The sequence below is a fragment of the Cervus canadensis genome, chromosome 6 (genome assembly GCF_019320065.1).
Source record: "Cervus canadensis isolate Bull #8, Minnesota chromosome 6, ASM1932006v1, whole genome shotgun sequence".
Taxonomy (NCBI): domain Eukaryota; kingdom Metazoa; phylum Chordata; class Mammalia; order Artiodactyla; family Cervidae; genus Cervus; species Cervus canadensis.
The window spans coordinates 81,621,053-81,648,820 of NC_057391.1; the positions used below are offsets into that span (position 1 = coordinate 81,621,053).

The 27,768-nt window shown below is 41.9% G+C and overlaps 1 protein-coding gene across 1 annotated transcript in view; it reads left to right on the forward strand.

Annotated features, from left to right (window-relative positions):
• Nucleotides 1-27,768, forward strand: part of TTLL5 (tubulin tyrosine ligase like 5) — a 306,157-nt gene that overhangs the window by 29,542 nt on the left and 248,847 nt on the right. The window contains exons 7-12 of the mRNA XM_043473030.1: nt 2,643-2,725; nt 10,433-10,502; nt 10,920-11,004; nt 20,739-20,840; nt 22,658-22,749; nt 23,521-23,628. Coding sequence (XP_043328965.1) covers nt 2,643-2,725; nt 10,433-10,502; nt 10,920-11,004; nt 20,739-20,840; nt 22,658-22,749; nt 23,521-23,628 — 540 coding nt within the window. The remainder of the gene's footprint in view (nt 1-2,642; nt 2,726-10,432; nt 10,503-10,919; nt 11,005-20,738; nt 20,841-22,657; nt 22,750-23,520; nt 23,629-27,768) is intronic.

A 27,768-nucleotide genomic window follows, 5' to 3' on the forward strand; every position in this document is an offset into this window, starting at 1 on the left:
TAACTGCAGATGACTGGACTTCATAGCAATCAGTAAACTTATAGAATCCTAATAGTAGGATTATGAGAGATCTCATAATTCAAATCAGACTTAAAGCCCACATTTTAAAAATGAGACTGGATAATTAGAACTCAGATCTTCCTACTCCTGGTTCAGTGCTTTTTCCATTAGACCGAGCATGCTGCCACCCTAGGAGCTAGAAGGCACTGGCAAGAATTGCAGGCCCCCCGTCCAGTATATATCGTCCTGACAGACTGCCTCGCTCTTTGCCCTGCATCTGCTTCTGATGCACATTTTTGGAACCTGTGAAAGAAATCAGTCCTTGTTCTGAAATACAACAAATCAAGGAGAAATGCCTAGCATAAGGACAACTTTTTGGTACTTAAGATTTCAAGAATATGATAAAAGTGAAGCACCATTAGAAGCAGCAGCTTCTGATAAGGCCAATCCACAAAGTAAGATTTGTTCAAAGTGTTAGATGGCAGAAGTTGCATTTAGCTAGATTTCCGCTGTTCTGAAAATGAGCATTTTCTGCATTCATTTGTTCCCAGAGGGTTCTGTCTCCAGCAAGGTCTGGTCATTTTCTGTGGCATTCCTGTGGCTCCCTCCCTTTCTCTTTGTGAATGTCTGATTTCTTGCTTAGTGTCTGCCTTTCTGCTGGGCTAATCTCTGTGAAGGTGAAGACTATCTGCATTCCACACACTCAAGAACTGCTTGACACGTGTTGGGAACTTAGAAGTACTAAATGAATGAAGTTTAAAAAATCTTTGTTTTCTTTTAATAGTTCCTTTCATTGTCAATCTATTGTAATCTCAGAATTTGGGGAAAATGGCAAAATGGAGAAAATAAAGTGTATACATATACATGTATTCAGTGGCTTCACTTTATAGAGATTAATAAAGGTTAATTTGTCTTATAACTGTAAATATGCCATCCATCACAGGACTCTAAAATTACATAAATTATATTTTTTGAAAGGTAATATAGTCATGGCACAAGAGAAGTACAAAACGATAATCAGTGAAAAACCTTTTTTCTCCTCTCTTTCTCAGTCATCTAGTTCTCCCCAGAAGTGATCAGTATAGTATTTATACATATCCTTCTAAAGATATTCTGAGCACTTCTAGCACATGGCTTGAGCGTGTTTGTGAACAGATGGGAGTGTATAATACCCAGTGCCCTGCACTTTACTTCTTTTCACTCAACAGCCTGTCTTTGAGCTCATTCCCTCTCATTAATAACATTCTCATTTTGTGTGTCTGCTTAGTATTTCGTTATGTAGAACAGGTGTCTGCAAATTACAGCTTTTATGTCAAATCTGGACCCATGAGCTAAAAATGGTTTTTACATTTTTAAATGGTTGGGAAAAAAGTCAAAGACAAATAAGATTTTGTGGCACATGGAAATCATAGGAAATTTGGTGTCCATCCATAAAGTTTTGGGGGACCCAGCATGCCCCTTTGTTTACATATTCTTTCTGGTGGCTTTTGAGCTACAGTGACAGAGTTGAGTAGTTGCAATAGAGATTGCATGGCCTGCAAAGCCTAAGCTATTTATCATCTGACTTTTTAGTAAGAAAAAGTTTTCTGGCCCCTCGTATAGATGCAATATAGAGTATTTAATTAATTGATGGGCATCTTTTGCTATTAAAATACAACACCGAATAATCTTGTACAAAGGACATTTCAACGTGTGAGCAGCGTGTGACTAAAGAATACATTTCCAGAAGTGGAATTGCTCACGGAGTTTTAAATTCTCTGCGGCACATGGCATTTTTTCCTAATTCTGTCAGGTTGCATTAAGGGGAAAAGCTGGGGAGGATTGGGGAGAGTAGACGAGGAGATCTTTCTCTCCTGGTGAAATGGTTTGTGGTGTTGACAAAGCCAAGTTCCTCTTGGGAGACCTTGAAAAGGCAGTTTGGCTTCTATCAGAGGGGGAGAGTCCCTTGTTCCTGCTTCTCTCTCATGTCCCCTGACCTTCCCTAAGTGGCAGCCAGAGCCATCTGCAAGCCTCTGGGACTCTTTGGTGGTGTGGCTTCCCTTCCTGTGATCCAAAGGTATTTAAGGTGTAAACCTGAACCTAGGAAAGGAACAAAAGGGGCACCTTTTAACTACTTGTCAATTGTTTTCCTACCTTTCCACTCAGATTGATGGATTTAAGGTGACTTTTTTTCCTTAAAAGCTCAGAGAACATTGCTTAAGGAAAGCACCCGTATTAGGGGGTCTGCTCTTGACTCACAGTGTCACTGTCTGCAGTGTGAGCCTCTGCGGGTCCCTTAGGTAATGCTGGTAAGGGTCTCAAAGATTCATGAGGTGGTTTGTGACAGTGATAGGCTGACATCTGAATATTTGCCTTATTTTGTCTTCATCCTCTCATTCAAGAGGAGAAATGATGGAAGAAATATATTATGTAATTTTGCTGTCTCCTCTTTTCTCCTTATCTCTTTCCCTTCTCTCTCTCTCTCTCCTCATTTTTAAGGCTAGTCCAAAAATACAGGTTATTTTAGCTGCTGTCCTTCACTTAGAAATTTGGAAAACTCTTTGGGTACCTTGAGTAGGTAACCATGTTGGAATTTGAGATAAAAAACTCAAATTATCCTTTCTTTCTCCCGCTTTTTTTTTGTCTTCCAATATTTTGAGCAGATTCATATTCAAAGGACCGGGGACCTTGGATCGTAAAACCAGTGGCCTCTTCCAGGGGGCGGGGCGTCTACCTGATCAACAATGTAAGTATGTAGTGGGGGGCGTACTTGACCCTATGTTTGTTCTTCCCTTTGTGTTAGCTAAGTGTGCGTTCAGAAGTGTACTTTGAAGGAGGGCATGAGTCTACTCTTCGCCTTACTAGCAGTAACCTCCTCCCATGCCAGCAGTTACTCTATGGCTAGTGTCAGTTGATTGAATTTGGGGGGAGGGCAGCCTTTGGTGTCAAAAGAAATGAAGTGCTTTTTCTGTCTCCAGCGTTCTGTCTTGCAGATTCCTCCGCACTAAGCATTAGCTGGTAGCACACACATTTAATTCCTATTGTGAGGGGAACTGTGGGTTCCTGCCCTCAAGATCATCAAACGAATTAACCGTAATTTAATTTGGCTCGGCATCCTTGCTGCTCCTGCCCGCCCCACTTCCTCCTCCTCATCCACTTCTCTTTTCAGAAGTCATCAGTATCTTGGTTCTTTGCCAGACCCTCATTAAAAGTTGTTTTTCAGTTGAATAGATACACAGAGTAAATAAAATAAAGTCTTAACCCCAGTCTCACTCTTTTAACAGTACTTAAACTACTTTTAACAGTAGTTAGAACTTAATACAGTTGATTTGTGTTTTATCTTTTCTCAACTTTACATTTTGTTTCTTAATTCTTAGTTTGGTTTTCACTGCATTCATATCACCGCCTATCCTCCCTTCCACATTCCATCTCAAAGTTCAGTTACTTTTTTATTGTTTTTATAATTTAAAGGTTTATCATGTTTACATTTTCTTCAATAACTGTGATTCAGTTTCTCTGCTTTGTAAGTTGAGTAAAAAATTTAAACTTATAGAAATTTTACAGATGGGAATTCTGAAATTTAATCAATATTTCAGTCTGGGTCTTTGTTCATACTTCCTCCTGGACATTTGGTCAGCCCTTTCAGTTTAGAAACCAGTGTTTTTCTTTAGTTCAGGGAAAATTGTTAATTTTTTGTCTTGCTTCTGCTTCTGAAGCTCCTTTTTGAAGCATTCTGGGTCTTCTTGTCAACTTTTTTCCCATTTTAAATTCTCTGACTTTTCCCATCATTATATTCTGGATCACCAGTTTGAGTGCTATCCATTTTATCGTTCATTCCATCTACTGTATTTCTATATTGGCTCTCATGATGTACAAAAACTCTTATTTTCCGATTTGCCTTTTTTTTTTTTTCTGGATAACATCTTGTTATTGCATAATAGATGCAGTTTGCCAGCTGGTCTTTCTGACCATATGAATTGAAAGCTTTTTAAAGTTCTCTTTCGTTCCATGACTTTTCTTGGGCCTTTTTTTTTTTTCCCTTGCTATTGGATTTTCTCAATTTTAGTGACCTTCAGTGTTGAGTCATACTAATGAACAGAAGACTAGACTGATTGAAATTGACAGGCAGCCTGGGTTTCCCCTGCCGTTGTGTAGGACCGATTCCCTGGACAGGAGGGCGGACTGAGCCTTGTGGCAAGGGCAAGGCATTTTGACTGTCAGTCTGTCCCTTAGGTTGATGTGGGTGAGGATCGTTGCCTCTTCCCTTTCCCTTGCCAAAACAGGACTGGCCTGATTGTGGATTTAAAGGAAGTGAAGGAGGAAACAGACAGAACAGGCTCCATCTTGAAAGCAGTACTCCGTCTTGGGCCGGACTGTGGACTTTGAGCGATATGCCCAGTATCTATGGAAATGACATACCAACTAGAAAACCAGACCCCCCGGATGGAAGACCCCCAGGGCTCGTACCTAGACTCCCCGTCGCCTAAAAGAATACCCTAATTATCTGTGTAACTGAATAGAATAATAAATTCTATTATGCTTCTAGGGGTATGACCACAGGCCTATTGATAATTGTCCACTGTTAACTACCTCGGCTTAAGGCATGTGAATCATGGGTTAACTTTGTATCTTTCTTTTTCTTTGTTCATACTAGTTTCAGAGAACTTGGGGAGGTAAGTTTGAGCAAGTATACTTAGGGTTTATAAGGTTTTCACAAAAACTGGTCGGGGTCCTTGGCTAAGAGGAGACTCTGCCTTGGGCCCGCCGGTGTAATAAACTGCACTCCACTATCTGCATTGTCCTTCTGAGTGAGTTTGTTTCCCGGAACGCGTGGCTACAACAGAAGAGTTTGGCGATTTCCCTCTGGGGCGCTGCTGCCCTTCCCCTGTTTTCCCTTTTGTGTCTGCCATGGGGTTGCAGAGTTGCCCTCTGTCAGATCCCTGCGCCCACTCACACAGACGTCCTCCGTTCTCTTGTTAGGTTTCATTCTGAGGGCTAAGCTGCGGTTGTTGAAGTCCTGTTGGGCGCAGTGTTTTAAACACCGTTCGTTAATTAATTATCCGATTCTTGTCCCTTGGCTCCCTCCTGCTCTCCATATGTGTTTGCTGCCAGCTTGGAACTTCTCAGATGCCTTCTTGGGAAGATCACTCTCCCCTCTGTGATATGTGGGGCTGGGTCTTCCTTTGCTCTGTTTTCTCAACCTGTTCGCAGATGCTTTCCGTCTTTCAGGATTTCCCTAAACCTTTGGTCTTTTGTTGGTTCCTTTAACTGTTTTCTACCCTTGTTATTTATCATTTCATTCTTTTAAAAATATCTTCTCTGTCCTTCCAGTGGGACCCTGGAAGGGCAGAGAGCAGGAGATGGATGTTGTGTGTGCAGTCGGTATAACCATCTCAAATTTCCCAATTCTCTTTCCCTGCACACGATCTGAGCTATTTTCTATATGTGCAGAAACTGATTTTCTGAGGGGTCTTTCACATGGGAAAATCCTCAAATTCAGTCTGGACTAAAAACTGTACAGTAAACACTGATAGCCTGACCTTTTATGCTGGAGAAATACAGAATGTGGTTCTGATGCAGTAACTGTGCAGCCCCAGGCCCAGGCTACAAGGCCTGCTCCCTGCCCCTGGGTCACTCCGGAGACCTTCTGCCCGGGGTCTCTTGTGGACAGAAGGCCCTGGTCATATGCTGCAGAGCTCTCTTTTCTTGTTTCTGTTCTGACCTTGGTGTGAAGGCTCCTGTCCAACAGCTTTTCCTCCAGCTCCGCGCCAGGAGCTCCAGTGTTGTTTGAATCTCATAGACGGCCCTCGTTTGGGTTTGGGTTTGAGCTGCCAAAATGAATTGCTATTGAAAGTCAACTGTGGTACAAGTTTGCTTTTTATTTTCTTAGACATGAGTCAAAAAGAATAGGATCTATTCCCAGCTCATCTGGGACTTTTTTCTCTTGGAATGCTCTTTTGCCCTGGTGATTTGTTATTTTAAAATCAACATCATAAAGAATAGAAAAGTTAAACTTTCCTTGGTGGGGCTGAGAACCCCGTGCCCTGACTCTTCCCTGTCTCATAAAGGGGGTGACAAGTCTTTAGAGAATGCGTTTGGCAAACTCTGCTCCTGCCTCCCACCTCTCCCTGGGCTGACTCCCTGGAGACCCCCTGCAGAGATCAAAGTACTTGGCGGGACCCTTTGCCTGCCCCCTCCCCCTCAGTGAAGCTTTGGAATGAGTCTGATTCTTTGAGGTCTTTGGTGGGGGTGCCAGACAGAAGCCTGGGGAGATGCCAGCAAGCACCAGGAGAGCTGGCAGCTTGTGGACGTAATGGGAAAATATTCCCAGTTTTTCTCCAGATCTGGAATTTTATCACATCTTACCCAGACCTACAAACCATACAGTTAATACGCTCCTCTCCCTCCCTCCACACACACACACACACACACACAGCCTCACTATCTCCTCTGTTCCATACCTGGATCCTTTCCCATGGAATATGTGACCCATTAGCCAACTGGATGAAGTAACTCTTTCCAAGGCCGCTGCCTGCTTTCCTTTTAGACTCCAGGGGAATGGAGAGGGAGGGCTCTGCTGGAGGGTCTGCGAGCCCCACTAGTGTGAGTGGGTGAGGCGTGGCGGGGTGGGGCAGAGTTAGGTGTGAGGGCCAAGTAAAAACACCTTCCCCTGTTTTCCCGCTGAAGCAAGAAGGGCCTCTCATTAAAAATTCCCCATAATAGTCATAACCTTTTGGAAAACATGTGCAAATAGCCACTTTTGCCATTAGGAGAATAGGATAAAGGATAGGAAAAGCATTCCTTTCATGTAACACTGAAGAGAGAGGAGTGTGAGCCCCTGCAGGTGGGCGCGTCTTGGCTGACCTTAGTGCTGGGCTCTTTAACTCTGGAAACACAGCATGAAGGAGCAGAGTCGTGTTTGCTCCAGCTCCTTCAGTAACCGTGACTAAATGGCATATTTTCTCAATTTAGTATATTCAAATCAAGGAGGGAAAAGATCTGGTGTTTTCCGATTAAGGTATGAATTTGATTATGGAAGTCAAGTTTAGTCATCCTTGTCTCACACATTATCCACGGTAAATATGATACACGTATCTTCTCTGAAATTTGGAAGTATCAGGAGAGTTAGGGTTAGGAGAGTATTTAGGTCACTGTTCATCCTTCTATTTGTGAATATAATTCTCCACAGCTCTCTTGTTTCTGTCTGCTCATACGTTCTCCACACGCTCATAGGTCTCACTGTTCAACAGATATTTAGGACGTCCCTGCTGCGTGCCGGGTGCCAACCTGCCTGAGGAGTAGGGGTCATCTCCTAATTCTTAGGTCTCTTTATTGTAGGAATAGGGATTGTCTCCTAATTCTTACGTCTCTTCATTATAATTGAGTGCGCTGAATGATATGAGTGGTATATGGTATGCAATGAGGAATGCTGTTGAATTGTGGCACTCAGTAAATGGAAATACACAGATACTATTGAGTTTGCAGTAATAATAATAACTGATATTTCTTGAGCATTTACTATGTGCCTACCACTGTACCTCCCAAATACAATCTCCCTTAGTCTTTTTTATGAGAATCCTAAGAGGTCGTTACTATTCCTTCCTTAGTAAGTGAAGATTTTGACTCAAGGCCTGGCTGATTCCAGAGCATAACCTCTTGACCGTTGTACCATTCTATCTTACAATAACTTAACAGATACCATGAGCTTTAAAGTCGAATTAGAAAAATGGATGTGTTTCCCTAGAATTTAAATTCTTGCTTTAGCATACTTAGGAGGGCAGTTTGAGCTTAGAGTTTACATCATTTAAAATGAGTTAATTGGGGATGGATGAAAATATCAAGAAGATATTTGGATGAAAATATCAAAAAGGCTTGAAGATATCAAAGAGATTTTATTAGTTGCTTATCTGTATGCTATAGTATACAAAAAAAAACCCCAACAACTGTATTCAAAACCATTCTTTTCTTCTATGAATTTACAGTTTAATTCCTGATGCAGACAGAAATGAGAGGTATAGACCATTGAACAAGTTATCTGAACAGTGTAAGAGATTATGTTCTGCATAACATAATTTGTCAAAGGACAAATATATATGATGAGGAAGGAAAGAGAGGAAGTGAGCATGGACATTAGATAGAGTGTCATAGAGTAAAGACCATTACCAGTGTCGTCTCTGGTTCCGAGGAAAGCTGGGTGGTCAGGTTGGGTGGTCAGATATCTATTGTAGCCTGTAGGTGTTACTTAGTAGAAAAAGAGCTGCAATTGTTTACTTTTAGGTTTGGAACATGGCCTGTAGCTTGCTGCTTTGTACTGTGATTACATCAGTTCTTACACACTAAGCTGACTCAAAATAGAGATAGTCTGTGTGAGAAACTGATCAGGAAATGGTGGGGGTGACCAGATCCAAAGTGTGAATCAGTAGTGATGTTGCAGTGTCCGTATGACGCATAGATATGACTTGTAAAGTTGTGTTCTGAGTGAGATGGCAGCAGTGGGAAATGAGAGCGAAATCTTATCATCTTCACCCCAGGGTCACAACATTATCCTTTAAAAAAAACAAAACCAAACCTGTAGTACTTAGGATAACAAATACATTTTTATAAAGACAAACTTTTGAATTGGGGCAACAGCTGCTTTAGGTCAGAACTTGGGAGAAGAGGTGAAAATAGTGTTTAAGAACTAAGTTTCTGAGGCAGACTGTCTGGGTTCAAATGGTGCTCTATCACTTCTTAGCCTTGTGACTTTGAGCAGTTTCCTGACCCCCTCTGACTCACCCCTCATCTGTAATGTTTGGGTGGTGTTACACCTACCACGTGAGTATTGGATGATGATTAAATGAAATAATACTTGTGAAGGATAAGAGCAATGTTGGCACATAGCAGATGTTCGGTACGTTTATTAAGTTTTTTTTTCCTGCTAATATTAATAGTGTGTCTGTTGCTGCTACAATAGCTGTTATCTTCACAATTATCATTAGAGACATTTTCCTTTTGGAGTCTTTTTGTCCTGTATGGATTGTGGTGACTGACAGCTGATTTTTCTGTCTTCATCTCACTTGGAGTTGTTCTGTTCCTGATCTTTAATCAAGAATCTACAGTAATTTCCTGTTTCCCACTATGTTCAATCTAAATTCCTCTTACCAGGGGTTTAAATCCCTTTGCCAGTGGGGTCTTCCTTTCTAATTATCTAACCATATTTTTCATTATTTCCCAATTGAATCTTTTAGCCCCAGGTCACTGAATCTGCCCACTCTCCTTTCTACCTGGGCTTTGTCTTTCCACACTGGCCTCCTTCCCTTTCCACCGTGTGCTTGCTGGCTTTCAACACTCCCTTCTGGACCTACTCATCCTGAACCAGCCTTCCCTGACTGGTCCTCCTAGCAGGTCTGCATTTCCACTGGGCAACCTCACTCTCCCACTTGTAGACGTGCTACTTTGTATTCTTTTAAATTCTGTATTTTCCTCTCCCTCTCCCCAAACATCAGACTCTTTGGGAGTAGGGCTTGGGCTCTGTGAGGGCAGGGATCACATCTGTTTCTTCACCACTGTATCCCCAGTGCCTTATGCAGCACCCATCAATACTCATCATTATTTATTGTATAAGCAATTCCTTTACATTGAAGAAAGTATTTAAGAGATCTAATTCAATCTTTCCCACTCCAGTACTCTTGCCTGGAAAACCCCATGGATGGAGGAGCCTGGTAGGCTACAGTCCATGGGGTCACGAAGAGTCGGACACAACTGAGCGACTTCACTTTCACTTTTCACTTTCATGCATTGGAGAAGGAAATGGCAACCCACTCCAGTGTTCTTGCCTGGAGAATCCCAGGGACGGAGGAGCCTGGTGGGCTGCCGTCTATGGGGTCGCACAGAGTCGGACACGACTGAAGCGACTTAGCAGCAGCAGCAGTTCAATCTGTACCTACAGTGGCACAGCAAGTGAATCAGTGAAACATCCATCCCATTTCACGGGGAAAATGCCAGGATCTTTTGTAGAAAGATTTTGTAAAAATTCTTTTGTAAAAATTCTGTAATTTCTCTGAGTAACTTGATGAAAGTCTTCCTGTAAGAATAATGGTGATATTTAAAAATATCCAATATGCTTTATTTACATCTGGGAGAAAGCAAATTTTTATTTATTTTTTAAAGTAACTTTTATTTTCTTGGTATGTAAATATTTAATATCATGTATAAAAATCTTTAAAGCTGTTTAGGTTCTGTTTATTTTGTGAGAGGTGCTGTGTAAATCCCGCCCCTCCCTCACCCCTCCATAACTGGATTCTCACAGTATTTATGGAAGTGGTATATTATATGGATAACTTAGAGGAAGACTTTTCTTAGAGTTTTAGTTTTCCACATTATTATTTCTCACAGGTTAAGAACTTTGCTTCTTTACAGTAAGTTAGGTTTCCTTTGCATTTTTACCTTTCATTTTTTTCTCTTTGCTCAACAGCCAAACCAGATTTCCCTGGAAGAGAACATCCTGGTCTCCCGTTACATTAACAACCCCTTGCTCATAGATGGTGAGTTGTGATTAAGTCTTTGACTGGATTGGGCTAGATCTCACTAATTTTTTTAAACATTTTTTATAGTCTTCTCTAGTAAGTGTTTATTAAGCTAGTGTGAAATGCTTGGCAGCTGTGGCTCCAGAGATGAAGCTGGTTTCTTACCTACCTCCTGGGATTATTTTGAAGCTAATAAAAAACAGTGTTTTCTATTGTTATAATAGTAACAAATATGTGTGGAAACTATATATATGTTTATGTGGTATAATTATTATTTATCCTCAGAGGTGAGGTTTGTGGGCAGTGTGTGTTTCAGGGGGAGGGGGGAGAACTGTTCTCCCGTTCCTGTTTCTTTGTTACAGTTGTCCTGTTCAGTTCTGTAACAGAAAACCCAGAGCTTAGTTTTTCCCTGTGCACCCTGATTTTTTTTTCTAGATTTCAAATTTGATGTGCGCCTCTATGTGCTGGTGACTTCCTATGACCCTCTTGTCATCTATCTCTATGAAGAAGGACTAGCTAGGTAAGAGACCCTTGGGTGTAGGGTGTTGTTAATGTGGGTTGACCCACTGAAGAGTGTATTAAGGTCAGGTCGTATTTCCTGTTGTATTCAACTCAGGAAAATAGGAGTGTCCCCAGGTGAGCTTCAGTTTACAGAAATCAGTCTTACTTTCATTCACAGTCTCACCTGCATATCCGCGCACATGAGTAAGCCTCTATATGTACACACTCGCCTTTCCTAGCTGGGATCCAGGATCACATTGTGCTTTCATGCAGTGGTAATAAGATAGGAAGATTCTCGGGCCACTGTGCGTCACAGATGGTCTAGAAAGGAAAAAAACAAAATCCCACAGCTGTTTTATATCAGACATTTATTGTAATGCTTATAACAACCTTAAAGTCGAGGTAATTTTGCAGTTGAAGGAACTGAGGCTTAGAGAGTTAAGGAAACTTGAAGTCACTTCCCTGACGTCTCCAGCTGGTTGATAGTGGAGAGAGAATTTAAACCCCTGGATCTGACTCCAGAGTGGAAGGATTGAGCCGTTTCATGACCTCTTGTATTTAAGAGAGGGGCATTAGCCACTTTTTTTTTTTTAACTTATGTCAAAGCACCAATGATTAAATAGATAACCTTCTTTTATTCACATCCTGTGACTGGAGCCAGAGGGTGAGAACAGGTAACTGGATTCTAACTGCTTGGACCATGTCTTCCCTTTACCTCTAGGTGGCACTGACAGCATTTATAAGCCCAGTCATATTCTTTACCAAGATTTTTGAGTTTAAATCCTGGGAACACTGATGGCCACTGAAGCACTCTAGTTCTGATCTCTGGTTCCTCGAAAATTGAGGAGGAAAAACACTAAAACATTTCTCAGTTTTTAGTTAAAGGGCTGAACCAGGTATCTGGGCACAAACTACTAACTCTAATCAGATTTTCCTGGAAAAGTTTTCTGTATGTTTTGAAACACTTGTGCTCTCATATTTTGATGTATAGGGATAAAAGCTGAGTACATTATCTAGAATGAGAAGGCAGTGAAATGGGCCCCTTACTTCTGCTCAGGTGTACAAAGTGCTGAGGGTTTTCCCTTTTGTAATTTGAGATGTCTGAACTTCCCTCCTGTGTGTCATGAGCTTCTTCACTTCCACTCATCCTCACTCAACTTGTCTCCTGTACCCTTCTCAGGAACTGATTATGTCCTGCCATAAACTGGACTTCTTTTTTTTTTAACTTTTTATTTTGTATTGGGGTATAGCTGTTTAACAACGTTGTGGTCATTGCAGGTAAACAGTGAAGGAACTCATTCTCCCCCAAACTCCCCTCCCATCCAGGCTGTCACCTAATGTTGAGCAGAGTTTCATGTCCTATAGTAGGTCCTTGTTGGTTATTCACTTTAAATATAGTAGCCTGTATATGTCCATCCCAAACTCCCTAGCTGTCTCTTTCCCCCTGCAACTGTAAGTTCTAAACTGGACTTTTATTTTTAAACTTTATTTACTTTTAATTGAAGGATAATTGCTTTATAGTCTTGTGTGGGTTTCTGCCAAACCTCAACATGAATCAGCCATAGGTATACATATGTCGCCTCCCTCCCACCGGCCTCCTCATCTCACCCTTGTAGGTTGTCACAGAGCCCAGAGCCCCAGCTTGAGTTCCCTGAGGCATACAGCAAATGCCCATTGGCTCTCTATTTTTTATATCATAATGTACTAAACTGGACCTCTTTTTTTTTTTAAGAGAGTTCATGAGAGCCTATATTTGTAAATTTTAAACCAGCTGTGAATGTCCATCATCATAATTATATTTCTATTAAGTGTCATTTATTGTGCTTGTTGCAGAATTAGGATAAGGTGACCTGGGTAGACACCCGTAGCCACACAAAGCAATCTTCATGTTCTGACATTCTTGTTCTTTGGTAGTTGGGGGAGGAGTCACATAGAACGTGAGGATCAGCACTGACTATCTAGTCTAGACTGGACTTCTTGAATGGGGAAAAGACCTCAAGGTTATGCTCACTGTTTTTCCAGGATCTCATTGCACTATGTTTTGCATATTACTCCAAAGGTATTTCACCCATAGTATTAACACCCTCTCTATTGGTAAAATTTGGTGTCGTTTTAAGCCTCAGTCATTCAGATATGAAATGAGAGCAGTACTGATATTTATTATAGAGTTTACTACAGACATGCAAGTGCTTTGGCTGTTGGGTGTGTGTTGGAAGTCAGAAACCACTGAACTAAGTAACTCTTGTCTCTTGCCTCCAGCTGGAACTGAGTATTTATAGTATATTTTAAAAATGGATGCTGTTTCTCGGAATAATTTGGAAAACAGCTTTGTAAAAATTTGGATTAAATTGAACCAAAAAAATATGAATTTTCAAGGCTTTGGCTTATTTTACCTGAAAGTATAGGTGAATGTAAAATCCTTACAATGGTTCATTATGATAGGCTATTAGTCCTGGGAGGGTGCATATGCTCTGCACAATAGCTTCCATGTGCCTAAGTCCCTGTGTCTTAACCACTGTGTATCTTGGCATTCATCTGCTGCTTTTTAATCCTCAGAAGCCGTTTGACTGTGTCATTACATTCAACAATAGTCTACAGCATCTCCAGCTCTGCAGCCTCTAGTAATCTTGGGTCACATGCGTTTTATATAGACATTACTGAAGATAATCAGTTCGGGATGAGATCACTAGACCATTTTACTTTGAGGCTCAGCAAGGAAAACCATAATCTTTCCTAAAGAGACAGAACCAGTGGCAATGTAACTGCTTTCCTTCTTTAGAAAAGAAGATTTTATCCCTTATCACTTCCATCTGGGGCCTCAAAATTCATGTTTAAGTGACAGAAAGATTAAGTTCATTTTGCAAGGCAGTTCTATGAAATACGAATTTTGTGTAAATTCTTTACCTTCTTAAATTTGCTAAAGAAAAAGACCTGAAGTAGGTTCTTTCTAGATAAATCATTTGATTTGTCCTTGCTTTGTTTACATAGGAAGTAGAAAAAACTTCTTCGTTTTCTTATACGTGAGCCAGTTATTGAGATGTTTTAAAAAAAACTGTGTTAGTGGTGTTTGAGTCCAGCCTTTTGCCCCTTCCTACTTGTGAGTTTCATGCCTGTGTTGTTGCTGTTTTGCACCAGCAGGGGACACTCGAGTTTCCAGAGAGGGGTGCTGTTCTCTACTAACATGGTGTAGGTTCTTTTTCCTGTCAGAGGTGGAATCCAAAAAGACTTTGTCCTGGATTTTACAGTTTTAGGTGGATCCAGTATGTGGTCTAAATGATTTGACGAGGCCCTTTTGGAGACAAAACTAATAGCCAAATTTTCACTGAAACAGGAAAAATAAAAAGTTGAAAAAAAAAAACTAAAACCAAATTGAGTTGAAAACCAAATGTGCTGTCCGGTGACCCAAAGATAGGTAGCGCTGGCCACTGGGAGGAAATGAAAGTGTCCATCCAGGGAACCAGGAGCGTTCCACCCACGCTCTGGACTGGGAGGAGGGGACCCTGACAAGGCCCAAGTCGGGGACCGCCCCTCTTCTGCCTCGGCCATATTATTCAGTGGAAACTGAGAAAAGATCCCAAAGCATTTGTAATGCCTCTCCCTTCCTCCCCCACCCCCAGTTCCTTCTTCAGTAGCCTTCCTTGCTAATTAACACTGGCTCCGCAGGGATATTTACCTTTTCTCTGCTGGATTCCTGCGGTTTTGAAAGAATTCAGGTACTTGCCGGTTGCCAAGGAATTCAGATTACCTCACAGGCTACACACTGTCCAGAATCTGCCACTGCAGCAAGCGGGGGTGAGGAGACACCAACCAGGGGGAGAAAACCCGCTCCAGCGCTCATTGTCACCCTCCCTGGCAGGCCCCGGCTGTTTGTGAAGTTTGAGTCATTTCTGGCTCCGAAGAGCAGGGGATCAGGCTGGTAATCCCCTCCCAGACGGCTCCGCAGGGCGCTGCCTAGTCATTGCAGCACTTTGGCAGTCTCCCGGCCGCAGCTGGTTGACAGCAGATCAGAGAGCTGGTGGGCCTCTCGTTCTCTTCCATAAGATTTTTCTGGGTCAGGCCGGGATGAAACCCAATGGCTTCTGGCAAGACTGCCCGAGGTGCCGTCTCTTCATCCTCCAGGCCTTTCTGGCTCTGAACGGGTTCCACCTGCTAAAAGATAACATGTGTGCCACAGCCAGGGTCTCCTGAGAGCTGGCTTCCTCTTACTTTGTACAGTGGTGGTAACGTTTGTTAGAATATGTAGCTATCAAAGTGGGGTCAGGGGTGCGGTTTTAACTGTCCTCCATCTGGACTCCCTATGACTCTGACAGTGGTGTCATATTCATAGAAGAACAAAGTAGTTTTTGAATGAGGGAAGAGAGTTTGCAAAAGACCCCACTAACTCTGTGATTTCTTTTCCCGTTTGAGTCCCATGTTGGTCAAGTTCCGGAATGAGCAACTCCAAGTGGAGTTTTGGTTAGTGCTCGTCAAGTACCTACTATATGTCTAACGCCAAAACCCTTTCCTTAATATACACACTCGGGAGTTTGAGACGAATTATTATCCTTGCCTTGATTCTTACTGAGAAACATTAGAAAGCAAAAAGGAAATGTTTTTGATTTAAGAAGGCATTGTCAGAATAAAGATTATATATGTTTTAGTGTCACAAAAAAAAGAGAGGGAGAAAAGGGCATTTAGTTCTCTATTCATCAGTAGGTTGTGAAATAGTACCAGGGTTTCAGATTTGGCAAAAAAAGCAGACATCCCCCTACCCTACTGCCTCCATTTTTGTTTTCTACTCTCAAAATAAAGATTTTGGTTTAAAGGTCAAGGCTATGAAATTCTGTCTTGAGGTGTTGGTTTAGTCGCTAAGTCATATCCGACTCATGCGCCCCCATGGACTGTAGCCTGCCAAGCTCCTCTGTCCTTGGGATTCTCCAGGCAAGAATGCTGGAGTGCGGTTGCCATTTCCTTCTCCAGGGGATCTTCCGAACTCAGGGATCAAACCTGCGTCTCCTGTGACTCTTGCATTGGCAGGAGGATTCTGAGCCACAGGGGAAGCCCATCTAGTAGGGTAGTTTAATTCTAGTAAAGAAACTTGTTGAAGCTTTCAGACCTAAATAGAGTGAAGTTTGATATGTGAAAATCTAAATCACAGATCACAAACCAGGATGCTTACAAGGACATTGACTGAATAAGTTGGCTAGGTGGAGACTGGAGAACAATAGATCACATGTCCCACCTGAAGGGCATTTACTGTTTGTTCATTGGCAGTAAGTAACTAATATGTGGTAGTGCTGGTACTATAGTCTGAATGTGATCTCCCCGCCTCCCCTCCAAGGTGTTAGGAAGTGAGGGCTTTGGGGGGGATTAGGTCATGAGGGTGAAGCCCTCACGAGTATGATTAGTGCCCTTTTATAAAAAAGGCCCTGGAGAGATTCTTTACCCCTTCCACCTTGTGAGGACACAACAGGAAGGTGCTGTCTGTCTGCCTGCATCTTGACCCTGGACTTCCAGCCAATGGAAATAAATTTCTGCTGTTTATAAGCTTCACAGTTTATGCAGTTTATGGTATTTTGTTATGGCAGCCTGAATGGACTAGAACAGGTGGTATTGCCAAATCTTCTGGCTGTTTAAGGGAGGCTGAAAAAAAATCTAGGTTTTTATTGAGAAACTTATTTTTGTTGAGAAAATTTAAAGTTTTTAGACTTTTAATTTTGAAACCATTTTGATGTTATAGAAAAGCTATAAAAGTAGTATGAAGAACTGCCTCTTTCCCTTTCGCCTGAGAACCCCATTCAGATTTGGCCAACTGTCCTGATAGTTTTCTTTATAATACAAGGGTCCAAATTCAGGATCACACATTATATTTAGCTGTTGCGTCCCTTTAGTCTCCTTTGATCTAGAACATTTACTCTGCCTTTCCTTGACTTTCATGACTAGCATTTTTGGAGATTGAGGCCAATCTTTTTGTAGAATGTCCTTCAATTTGGGTTTGTCTGTTATTTTTTTATAATTAGCCTCAGCTTATATATTTTTGGCCAGAATGTCATAGAAGTGATGCCGTGTTCTCACTGCATTAAATCTGATGGTATGTGACAATTATTTAGTGGTGTTTGACACTTAGGACAGCATCTGGCAGATTTCTCCACTGTAAAGTTACTTTGTTTTCCCCCTGTAATTGATACATATTAATATCTTATGAAGAGATACTTTGAGACCATGTAAAATGTCATTCCTCATCTCATTTTCACCCAGTTTTAATATTCATTGATGTTTCTTGCTTGAATGAATTATTACTGTGATGGTTGTCCAGTGATGAATTTCTAATCCCATTATACTTTTATTATTTGGCATTTTAGTCCCAGGAAGAGTTTTCTGTCCATCCTATTCATTTATTCATTTGTTTATATACGCCAATGTGGACTTAAGGATTCCTGTGTTACTTAATGGGTTATAATCCTTTACTCTCATGATTTATTTTGATGCTCAAATTGCCCCAGATTTGGCCAGTGGGAGTTCCTGTAAGATGACTTTGGTGTTCTTTTGACGTGTCCCCTCATTCTTTAAGCTCAAGATATTTCAGGCGCATCTTCTTTCTCTGCCCTGAATCAACCATTTTCTCCAAGGAGCAGTGGTTGCTTTTAATGGAGGATTAGGTGTGTGCATGCTCAGTCGTGTCTGACTCTTTGAGACCCCATGGACTGTAGCCCACCAGGCTCCTCTGTCCCTGGGATTGTCCTTGCAAGAATATTGGATTGCAAGAATATTGGAGTGGGTTGCCATTTCCTCCTCCACGGGGTCTTCCCCACCTGGGGATCAAACTCCTGCCTAAGCACGACTCCTGCATGGGCAGGCACTGAGCCGTCCGAGAAGCCACTTAGTGGAGGATAGTATTTGGAAATCCAGGTTCAGGTGCTAGATATGCTCATTGTTCTGAGCTATTTCTACGTTGATTCATGCAGTGGACAGACCTAGGAAATAAGTGTATAGATACACATACATAGACATTTACAACTTTGTTTTTTTCTATATCTCTGTATTGAAAAGGAGGAGTTCAGGTGAATACCTCCAATTTTACATCAAAACTACTGGATTCATACTTGTTTTTTCCCCTTTCTGTATTTTTTATCTTTTTTTTTTTTAATCTCTTTTTTATCTCTTTTTGTCTCTTTTTTCCCCAACATTCCCAAAATTGAAAATGTTGAATTCCCAACATTTTCCCAACATTCTGTTATCTTATACTTGTTTTTCCCCCTTTCTGTATTTTTTATCTCTTTTTTTTAAATCTCTTTTTATCTCTCTTTTTCCCAACATTCCCAACATTGAAAATGTTGAATTCCCAACATTTTCCCAACATTCTGTTATCTTCAACATACTTATTTACTCAGTTCCCTTGTACGTAGCCAGTCTCCAACCTTCCTGTCACCAACCCATTCAGATGCCCTCCTTGAGTGAGCTTTAACCCCTGTGGGGCCACCACCCTGCTTAGGTAACCTTCTTGTATTGCGTCTGGTCTGCCTTCCCATCCTGTCCACCATCTTCCTCCTGTGCGCCCTGGCTGTTACTGGGTTTGAGGAAGAAAGGTCTGAATTTTAAATGTTGGCCAAGTTATTCAAGTTTTAAAACAAAAAACAATCTTTGTAGGTTAATCAGAACTTGGTTATTAGGCCAGATCTGAAACTAATGGGACCTTTGGACTAGAAATAAGAAGAAAATGTTGGAAAATAGTTATCAGAGATGAATATGGTCTCTTTCATCCTGTTTTAGTGAGAACCATAAGAACTTCCTGGGATAGGAGAAAAGAGATCATGCATGCCTGCCTTTCCTCTACATGGTCTTCTCCGTTCCTTGTTCAGCTGACTGACATAAAGAAAGTAGCACGTTTGCCCTTTTGGGTGACTTTTCCAGTGGGTTCAGGTTTTTTGTTTTTGTTTTCTCTTATTCTTACTTCTGCTTATGCTCTGTAGAACTGTAACATAAATAATCTTGTCCTTGCTGAGTTTTAGAATATAAATGCCCCAGCAAAAAGGAAAACTAGGAAGAAGAAAACTTTTTTTTTTTTTTTTAGAGATGTAGTCCTATTGAAAAAAGGAGTGTAGGGACGACAGATGTGTTAGGTACCAGTTTACGGTTAACTGCCAGGCCTTTGCCAATCTTTTCACATTGTTGACCAAATTAGATCAGATACTTGAATTTAGAAGAGGTGAAAAACCTCTTTCTCTGAAGCAGAACCTTTTTCCTCCTTCTAAATCATTATTTTGGGGGAGAGATGGCAGGAGGTATGTCCCTGTGAGGTAATGTCTGGTTGAGGCAGGCCGCCTCTGCGGGGCCTGCATGGGCCCCCCTCACATTGCACAAGAATTCAGAGAATGACTGGTTCCCTCTTCATTGAAGAATCTCTGAAGAAGGAAGGCTGGGATATATAGGTAAGGTTTACTCGCTATGGAATGACATGGCTGAAGTTAAGTGATAACTACCGGAAGTTTCTGGAAATTCTGAGGTCCTTCTCATGCAGTCAGACTCTTGTCCCTTAGCTGTGTATGCCTGGTCAACATTTTCTCTTTGTCCACATCCTTCTTCCTGGCCTCATGTTTATTTATTTTAGTTTTGAGGGTTTGTCCTTTTTCCACTCGTCTTTTTTGGCTCTTGTATATTTCTAGTACAGGGAATTAAGGCACAGAGATAGTGGGTGAGTGAGAAGAAATAGAGGAAAGGAGAAGTTTTAAATGCTGCCCTTTAATGTGGTAAAAATTCATGTTGACTTCATAGTCTGAGTAAGCACATGTAAATAATTTGCAAATCATATGAAAATAAACTTGTGGTCTTCCAGGATTTTTTTTCACACGCTTGGATGTGCCTCTTGGGACACCCGCTTTAGTGAAGGGGGTGATACGGTTAGAGTGGTATGTAAACAGGGAGTGATATTTACCATAACCATTCAACTCGAGTGTCCTTTTGTTGATGTTGAGCATCACTGGAAAGTTTTCTCTCTCTTTGGCTACTTCCTTTAGAGGCACATATATTTTATACTTTGGTCTTCTTTTGGCAACAGTCCAGGATATCAAATTGCTGCTCTGTTTTCAGTGGACTCTGTGTTTAATCCCTCTTTTTGCCTTCATTCCAAATTCAGGAATTAATCCACTCTATGCTTACATTTATGCCATTCTGTAGACCTAGCCTTTGTATGCTATTAACGCTACCATTATTTTCTTAATTTTATAGATCAGGGTTTTTGTTTTTTCTGTGGCTCTGAGTTCTAAGTCTATATTTATGCTGTCCTTTTTTTCTTTTGGCATAATATTTTCCATAGAATGCCTTAGTACCAGGTACTATTGTGTAGACACTCAGGTGTTTCTTAACCAGCTAATGTGCCCTCATCTATAGCATCCTATACACAGTTTACCTGATTGTGAATAAGTTTGTTTTCATTTTAATCCTTCCTATCAGACTATCATTTTATATCAGAAAATAGCCATGGTTAAAAACATGGATTTTGGAGTCAGTGTGATTTGGGGCAAGTTGCTTAATCTTCCAAGTCACATTTTAATGTTCATATCAAAAAAATTAGACATACTAGTCCTTACTTCAAAGAATTGCTTTAATGGTTGAATTAAATGTAATGTTATACATGAAACACTTAACATGGGAGTTGACACTTAATAAGCTCTCAGTGTTTGAACAAGATGCCACCCTCTCTTTATTAATATCCCATTGATCCTGTGTTTTACTGAAGCCCTATTGCTGATATTTAACCTGTGTCTTTTTTATCAGGTTTGCAACCGTGCGATATGACCAAGGAGCCAAGAACATTCGGAACCAGTTCATGCATCTGACCAATTACAGTGTGAATAAGAAGAGTGGAGACTATGTCAGGTACTGACTGCGCCTGAGCTAGGAGCCAGGGAGGTCAGCCTTAGAGGCAGGTGCCAGAGAAGTGCAAAGTTGCCCTACTTCACTGGAGGAAAACTTTACCCTTGTATCCGTGTAACTTAGAGCAGAGCTGTCAGAGTCATTTCGTGTAGTTGTGAGGCTCACCTGCTATAGCTTCTTTATTGATCGCCCAGCTACAGTGTCCCCTTTCTCCACCAAAACAAGCTTGCCTTCCCAAGTTTCGTCTTCCTCATTGTTAAGTTCCCTCACTTGACTTAGGGGTGGGAATTTTCTAGGCATATGGAACTTTTTAGAAGCCAAGAAGTTAGGTCATTTCAGCACTTGGTGAAATGTATCAAAAGCTTCAAAAATACTGTGCCCTTTGACCCAGCAATTCTATTTCTAGGAACTTAACCTTAAGAAATAGCAAAGGGTATGCACACAGGTTCAGAGACAAGAATATTCATCCCTGTACATTGTCAGGGGAAGAAGCAGGCTACTATACAGTGCACACAATTTCACTTCTTTTTTGAGTGAATTCATAGGATAACTAAAGCTGATTTTTTTTCCCCCTTGAGGGAGTGTGGGGTAGAGAAGAAAACTAGAAGGATAGATTTTAAAAATGTGAATAGTCCTTAACTACAATGGATGGGATTATGGGTGGAGGATATCTGTCTTCTTCTCTGTGCTTTTACGTATTTCCTAAGTTTTTCTAAAACTTTTTTATGATCAGGGGAAAAATGTTAGGAATAAATTAAATAAGAAAAGAAATGAGGCCATCTCAGAAAAAGACTCAGTGGAACAGAGTACCAGCCCAGCTGTGTGGAAATAAATATTCTTTCTGCTCTGTTTTCTTTCATCCTGATAATTTTGCCAGAAAGTGGAAAAATAAAAAAGAAACCCAAACAGTTACTTTCTACTGAGACTAAAAATAGGTCCCTAGAAGGTCCAAGGAAAGAAAGGAAGGAATCTGGAAGTGATGGCATAGTTGCCAGAGCTGTATAGATGTCATTGAGTGTCCTATGACCGGTGTTTGGAATTGGTGGAAGGAACAGTATCCTGGACTTTGGAAGATGGGCAAAGATGCAGCTGATAGGTTGAGGGCTGGTGGTGGGGAATAAGGGGGCTGCTGTAAAATACAGGTGTCAGATTGCAAAACCCTTCCAGCAGTCTGGGCATGTACCCCTTTTGTGGCTGTAGCAGTGGTGTACTTCATCGCTTCAGTTGTCGCCCTGGAGAGTTCTCCCTTGGGTGATACCTCAAAAGGTATCGAAAAAAAGCCATGCCTACCACTTGACAGAAGGGAGCTTGCTTCAGATGCCAACCCATTTCTGTTCAGGGTTAGCTCATTAAAATGCTACACAAGATTAGCTCACTAGCCCAAGAAACTCAGTTCTGGTCTGAAAATGGCATTAGAGGTTGTTTTGTGGGCACGTGTGACATTTACCTCAAAGGCCAGGTTAGTATCCCAAACCATTTCAGTCTGTTAATGCATTGTGACCATTCTTAAATTTGTTCACATTCACAAATTTGTTCTACTCATTCATGATGCATCATGTTTCGTTAAGGAGGATTTTGCCTTCTTTTCCCCTACCTCCTTCATTAAGGTGAGCTGTTAATATATGCATTTTCATTTTGATAGAAGAAATTGGTACAAAGGCAAATATGACAAAAAGGATCAAGAAAAAAATGGGTGAATGGAAATCAGCAAAGGGAAGATTTTTCTAAAGACTTACAAGGGAAAAATGCTATTTGAAAAATCTTGTTTCTAGAGGCATGCCTAGTTGCCTGTGTGACCTTGATCCATGAATCTGTTTTAGCTGTGATGACCCAGAAGTGGAGGATTATGGGAACAAGTGGAGCATGAGCGCTATGCTTCGGTATCTGAAACAGGAAGGCAGAGACACAACCGGTGGGTACCAGGCCTTTCTCCTTCCTGCCTTCTCTTCTTGTGTAACTTTACTGTTGTCTCTTACCAGGAGTCTTTCTCTCTAATTCTGAAAGCGTTGCTGAGATGTCTAATAGGATCATTGTTCTTGGTGCTAATTTTTCCTGCCCTTTACAAGACAGAGAACAACAGGCTTACTTATCATGGCTCCCCAAATCCCTTTTCTCGTTTCTAGTTTAGAAGACGACTTTTTCCTTAGTCTTTAGTGAATTTGTCCTTTTTGAATATCAAACTGCTCACTAAACTACTGTCAGCCTTTTATATTAATATAACAAATTGCCTTATCTCTGTATTGGCCCTGAGTTCAAATTTTCCTGAGGCAAGTCTCTCTCATTCATGTTGTTGAATTAGAGAACGGACAGGGTCAAGTTTGAGCACAAGGGCTCTGAATCAAAGTGGACGCTGTCAGTGAGCCTTGAGCGGAGTGAGAGGCAGTGTGCCTGCAGGCCTGATTCGGTCCACAGAGGAAAGGGTGGGCGGAGAGTCAGAAGAGGGAAGGCTCCTTTTCCAGCCTGGGTCTGTGTCTTGTCATTGGAGGCCACTGGAGGACATCCCCCCCACCTCCATTCTTGCCTGCATCACTCTGTTCCCACACATGCCTTGTCCCGGAGCACCATTCACATGCCACATGGAGACTTCTTTGAATGACCACGTGTGCTTTTATAATTACACTGTGTTCTGGAATCCAGTCCTAATCCATGCATTATAGTGCTTTTATTTTTTTCCCCTTTGTAGCACTGATGGCCCATGTAGAGGACCTGATCATTAAGACTATAATCTCCGCTGAACTAGCTATTGCCACAGCCTGTAAAACCTTTGTTCCTCATCGGAGCAGTTGTTTTGGTAAGGAGACTCAAGAAGCTTAACATATTTTGTGAAAAGGGGCTCGGGAAGTTGGGGTGGGATCCTGGGGTAGAGAGGCTTAGTCATTCTACAGGAGTCAAAGGTATGTGGTAGACTTTTCTTTCTTTTCTAAACTCACGTAGCATACGAAGAGGCCAGTGGTGAGCTTAGTTGGAGGTCCCCTGAGGACTAACCGGCTTTCTGTGTGGGAAGCAGGGATTGGAACTAAAAGTGTGGGTCTCTTGGTCAGAGTGCAATCAGAAAAAGTCTGCAACGGACTGTACAGGAATCCAGCTCTAACAAATATATTCCAGAGCTCTTTGGCAGCCAGACTGGGAACTGTTCCAAGAAGCTCTGGCTGGTACCAGTATGTACTTTCTCCCATTTTCCAATGACTCCTCCTCTTTGTTTTAGTCTTCTTTCTAGTGAGTTTCCCGCCCCCCCCACCCCCACCCCTTCCTTCTTCCCTTTCTCCTCCTCCACCCCTCCCCTCCCACCCTTAATTCCCTGATTGCACAGAGAAGGAGCAGCAAGCAGTTCACAACTGTCAGACCGGGGAGGCTGTTGCCTACTGACCCGCCAGCTGTGGCTGTGGCAGCGTGGGGGCCTGCACCCGTCTCTCTCTGCGGCTGTGACTCCTCAGAGAGGGCTGGCACCAGTGTCTGTGCAGTCACACCGACCTCAGCAGGTGGCAGGCTGTGTTAGTGAAACAGCAGGATCACTGACGGAGCGGATAGTTAAAGGAATACAGTAGTAAGACTCTGAGAGTCCCAGCTTGCTCCAGAGGCAGGATTCCAGGGAACTTAAAGAACCTGGGTTTTAGAGCCTGGCAGACTTGGTTTGAGACCCATCTACACCCCTTCTGACTTTCAGCAAGTTCCTCTCATCCTGCTTCCTCGACTGTAAAACGGCAGTCATGAGAGTGCCTACCTTCTGAGAGCACCCTGAGACCAAATGAGATGACGTGTGCAAAGCACTTGGCACATGTCGGCCTTCAATTTGTACTCCATAAAAATGTTTTTTTGTTATTTTTATAATTAGGCATTGTAATTCTTGATCTCTTTAATTATATAGGAAAAGAAGAGGTTATGATGTCTGTGTATCTCTTTCAGAATGCAAACATGTTCATGTCTCCTAAAATCCGTGAGCGGCTCCCTAGACCTAACTTACGAATAGAAACTTGGTAGGGCTTTGAAGTCTCTAAGGCTCTGACTCCAGCCGGCTTTTCTGGAGTATCATTTCCCCGCTTACACCTCAGAAGCCAGGGGTGTCCCCGAGGACTCCGTGCCCTTGGGCCTCTGCGTAAGTGCCGCTGTCCGGCTACAAGACGCCCCTCCCGTCGGCCCTGCACGTTCCTGTTTGTGTCCTGAGACGGCTTGACATGCCGCCTCCAGGAATCCCGGCCCAGCCAAGTGTCCTGTTGCGCCTCCCCGCTCGCGCTGCTCTGTACTTGTTCCTCTGTGTTCTCTTCCTGTCAGTAGCCACCGAGCTTATCTTCTTAGTGGTCTCCGTGTCTCCCCTTCCCCTCCGTCTCTGCTTCTGCTGAAGCAAATCTTTTACCATTTCCCTGGCCTTTGCGGCCACTTTCCTCACCCTCTGCCTTTGCACCTGCTTTTATCCTGTGCCTGAAATATCTTTCTCCTGTTACTTTACTTGAAAGATGACTGACTTCTTTCAAGATGAAGTCAAGTATCGCTTCTTTGGTGATGCTTTCCCCAAGTCTTCCCACCACAATGAGCCTCCGTGACCCCAGTCCTCCGTTCAGTCTGCAGCAGCCCCTTCATGCCCGTTTACGTGTCTGTCTCCCACACTGGACTGGAAGCTCCCTGAAGACGGCAACAACGTCTCCCTTGCTTTTACTCCTTCTGTGCACAGCAGCATTTTTTTGCTTTTGGAGGATGTCTGGAAAATGTTTGTTGAATGAATGATTGGTTCTTGCTTCAATTGCCTTGTGGTGGCCTGACGGTAGGCTTCCCAGTGGATCTGGTGTGGTCAGGACTTAGAGCTCTTAGAATTATTGCAGACTTTTTGAGGAGGGGGCATGGGAAAAATATTCCAACTGCAAAAACCTTATTAGATGAAAAAAATAAGTGTTTCTTTTCCATATCTACGTGCCTTTTCTATGAGAATAAATTTCTAGTAGCTCTTAGTGTGAAAATCTTTGTTCTAGAAATCATCAAAAGCTCTTCTGAATGTTTTCTATTTTATTTCATTACCTGATTGCCTTTTGGAAGCTTAAGAATTTCTTGACTTTAATGGCATTAGAAGTTCTGATGAGAAATGAACAGTGACTTTCTCTGATTCAGTGAAATACCCTGTAAGACTATTTCATCAGCCATGGGTCTCCTTCCTGGCTCCCTGCTTGTGTTCAGTTTTAATAAACTGAGTGCATCTGGAGTTTTTTAAATTGTTGACTATCTTCTTGGCTTTTGTGGTTCTAATTCCACTTCCTGTCAGCCCTGGGATTTTGTGTGCCTTATTAACCTCCCCCCCATCAGAAATGATTTTGTATACGTGTGTGTATTTGTGTGAATCTCTTTGCCTCCCACTGGTTCCCAACCTCCCCTGGGGTTTAAGTTACAAGGAATAATCTGGTTTTTTTTTTTTTTTCTCTTCTCTTTTTCATTTGTTTTAGAGTAAACAGGAATTGAGAGCTTCCCAGAAGAATTTGGCTTGAACAGGGCATTGGTGTTTTAGAGGAAGCCAATAGTCGGGTGATGGGGTTCACTATATTCTTTTGGTTGTTGTTTCTGCCCTTCCACATTATGTGATTCCTTGCCAGGAGCACCCCATTAGTATCTAAGTGTTTCTGGCCTATGATTTTTCCCCACCCTACCCCTTGTGGCCAGCAATGTTCCAGGTACCTTCAATATTCCCATTCCTTTGTTTACCTATGCAGTTGACTTTTCTCAGTTCCTGCTGTGTTCAAGGTGTAGATGGTAAGGTGGTGGTTTAATCAAACCAAATTTTACATGGGACAATATACACAAGCCAAATTTTACATGGGACAGTATACACAAACCAAATTTTACATGGGACAGTATACACAAACCAGATTTTACATGGGACAGTATACACAAACCAGATTTTACATGGGACAGTATACACAAACCAGATTTTACATGGGACAGTATACACAAACCAGATTTTACATGGGACAGTATACACAAATATCTGCATTGTGTTAATAGCATTTAAATGTAGCTCTAGGAACCTTCACAAGCTATCAGAAACTTAGCCAGTTGGTGCCTTTTAATAAATTGGTACATCTGGAAAGGACCTCAGAGAATTAGTCTGAATAAAGAAATTGGGGCCCTGACAAGTTAAGACCCTTCCCCCTAGAGTTAGTGAATTGGAGAACTCAAATGAAAGAGACTCAGCTTAAGAGAAAAGGGGTCAGAAGAGGAGTTTTGGCAATCAAATCATCTTGGTCATAGGACTCATGGTCAATAGGATTCTTGATGCCTCTCCCAATAAAACAGACTTTTGACAGTCTTAATATTTACTGCGTTTAAGATTTTGAAAATGTGGTACCATATGAAATATATGCTTAAACAGCAACCCTTTAAATATGCTTAGGAAATTGGCAATGTGAGATAACTGGCTATGAGAACAGCTTTTTTTTTTTTGAGCAGTTGGAGAAAAGCAGCCAAAAACAACAGGATGTTAGCTATCCTTTAAAGATGCTGCTGCTGACACTGGTTTCATCTCGTGTATGAGGATGACTGAAGTAACAGGCTATGACCCCGGTCCTCTCTAGCCTGAGAGTGTATGAACCAGCTGTCCTGCCACTTGTAGAATTGATCAGACTGGCCTCACTTAGGTCAGAAACTGGCGATTTCATTGTTCAGGATGAACTGTGCTCAACATAAGGACTTCCCTCGTAGCTCAGTTGGTCAAGAATCTGCCTGCAATGCAGGAGACCCGAGTTCAGTTCCTGAGTGGGGAAGATCCTGTGGAGAAGGAAATGGCAACCCACTCCAGTATTCTCGCCTGGAGAGTCCCATGGACAGAGGAACCTGGCAGGCTACAGTCCATGGTATCATAAGAGTTGGACACGACTTAGCGACTAAACCACCACCACCATGTTCAATATACTCTGGTATTTTGTGGAATGTATGCTGGTTTGGCCTTTTATTG